This window comes from Pungitius pungitius, chromosome 16 (genome assembly GCF_949316345.1).
Source record: "Pungitius pungitius chromosome 16, fPunPun2.1, whole genome shotgun sequence".
In the NCBI taxonomy this organism is placed as follows: Eukaryota; Metazoa; Chordata; class Actinopteri; order Perciformes; family Gasterosteidae; genus Pungitius; species Pungitius pungitius.
In genome coordinates this window covers 16,427,258-16,429,405 of record NC_084915.1, presented here as the reverse complement: position 1 = coordinate 16,429,405, position 2,148 = coordinate 16,427,258, and the positions used below count along the sequence as shown (strand labels likewise).

The 2,148-nt window shown below is 51.1% G+C and overlaps 1 protein-coding gene across 1 annotated transcript; it reads left to right on the top strand.

The window, feature by feature from the left end:
* Positions 1-528: 528 nt before the first annotated feature.
* On the top strand, positions 529-1,884 carry si:dkeyp-23e4.3 (stAR-related lipid transfer protein 8). The gene is made up of 3 exons (XM_062558119.1): positions 529-754; positions 844-1,017; positions 1,193-1,884. The coding sequence occupies exons 1-3, from the start codon at positions 549-551 to the stop codon at positions 1,314-1,316; spliced, it is 504 nt and encodes a 167-aa protein (XP_062414103.1). The 5' UTR covers positions 529-548; the 3' UTR covers positions 1,317-1,884.
* The last annotated feature ends 264 nt before the right edge of the window (positions 1,885-2,148 follow it).

The following is a 2,148-nucleotide window of genomic DNA, read 5'->3' as shown; positions in this document are numbered from 1 at the left end:
AATTCAGAACACAGTATGTTAAAGATGAATGAAACTTTCTATAAAAAAATAAGAAAAAAAAGTCACATTATAGGATGGCGATAGAATACTAATTAAAACTAATGTCCCCAAATATTTTATTTAAAAAAATAGAATGTCAAAAATCAAATTATAGTGTCTTGAAAAAATCCATTTAATAGACCAGGCCGAAAAAGCATTAAAGTCATAGTAAGGTACCATTAGACATTCATAGTAGTGTATGTTGTAAAAAGAGTCAGTTGGTAACAAAAAAAAGCAGAAACTGTCACATGTCCAAAAATAATCTTTATAAAAGATTCTTATTGAATGTTGAAATTAGCCATATAAGTTACATCGGTCGTCAAAAGTCTGAAAGTAACTATGAAATAAAAAGTAGGTTTTGTTGAAAAGGAATCGGCATGAATATAGTACAGTATGTCATGATAAATCATATATATATATCTATAGATATATATATCTATATATAGATATATATATATATAATCATTGCCACCCTTCTGCCCCAGCTGGAGGACGGCTGCCTGCTGCCGATGTGGCGCGGCTCCGTGGAGGTGGAGGCGCCGCAGGCGGAGCTGCTCCACCGGCTGCTGAGGGAGCGCGAGCTGTGGGACGGAGGCCTGCGCCGGGCGGCCGTGGTCCAGAACCTGTCCGACCGGGCCGAGGTCTACCGCTACCTCCTGGAGGGCCGGGGCCACGCCCTCGGCTCCGGGCCCCCGCGGGAGCATCTGCTGCTCAGGTGACGAGGCCACCCCCCCCTGGCTCCCAGCGCCGTGCAATGGAATCCCGTCTGCCACGCCCCCAAATTAATCCCCCCCCCTCTCTCAGGACGTGGCAGGCGGACCCGTCCTCCGGCCCCCTGTACCTGTCCTCCGCGTCCACGGAGCACCCCGAGGTGCTGCCGGAGGGGGTCCGGGCCCACGTCCACGCCTGCCTCTACCTGCTGGAGCCCAGCGGGGCCGCGAAGACCCGACTGACGCACGTGTGCCGCACGGACCCCAGGTGAGGGGGGGGGGTCTGCGTCATTTAACGACACGAGAGGACAGAACATGTTTATGACTAAAATGTTTTTTTTTTTTTTGCGAGCATCAAATGTGTAAAAATACAAAATAATGTGTGTCATTTAAACCCTGTGAAAAAGCTGAAAGTGGTGCATATCTTTTACCCCCCCCCCCAGGGGCCGGTCGCCGGAGTGGCACCGCGAGGCCAGCGGGCTCCTCCTGGCCCTCGGCCTCCTGGCCATCAGGGACTCCTTCGGGGCAGAGCACAGAGACGGCAGGAGGCGAGCCGACGGGAGCTGAGGACCCCCCCTCCCCACAGCGCTCCCTGCTGCGAGGTGCAAAGAGGAAGGCAAACCCCGGCGACAGAGGACGAAGGGAACGGCAGAGGCCCGATTTTCACTGAGGGAGGTGGTTCTTGGTCTTTTATTCTGTCCCTGAAGCAACAGGAAAAAAGAGGCGGGACAAACACGCAGGGATGAAACCAGGAAGAGAGGCCTTGGGAGGAGGAGAGAGGAGGAGCCGAGGAGGCCTCCGCCGACACAGCAATGTGGCAGAGAGAAACTGGACACGGCGAGGGGGGGCGGGGGGGTTACACCGCGAGGCGTTTTTCGCCAGACAGAAAAAGAAAGTCACCACAGAATCAGATGAACTGATGAACTGAACCACTGAGGTGAAAGCACATTTTATTTTTTTTGAAGTGGCCGCATCCGGCTGGGACGAGCTTTTTATTTGCGTCCAGTCATCCAGCGAGGACCTCACTGTGTGCGTGACGGTTAAAAGACGACATCTACCTCTCCACAGGACCACGAGGGAGGGAGGGAGGAGGAGGGGCATGCTTATATCCTAGTTTGTGATGGATATCCAACCACTCCCCCCCCCCCCCACTTTGTATTTATTCTCAGTCAAGAGCATTGTGACCAATCAGGGCACGTAGAAGAAAAATACATTTATTTGAGATTATTTAACTTAATGCACATCTCACATCTGCAGAATGTTGCGTTTGTGTGAAATTGAGATTTATCGGTGCCAAACACCTAATTAAAATGTTTATTTCTCGTCTGTGACTCGTCAAAGTGCCAAACAGATTACTGAGGAGGGGGGGGGGGGGGCACATGCAGTGAGTAACACACCT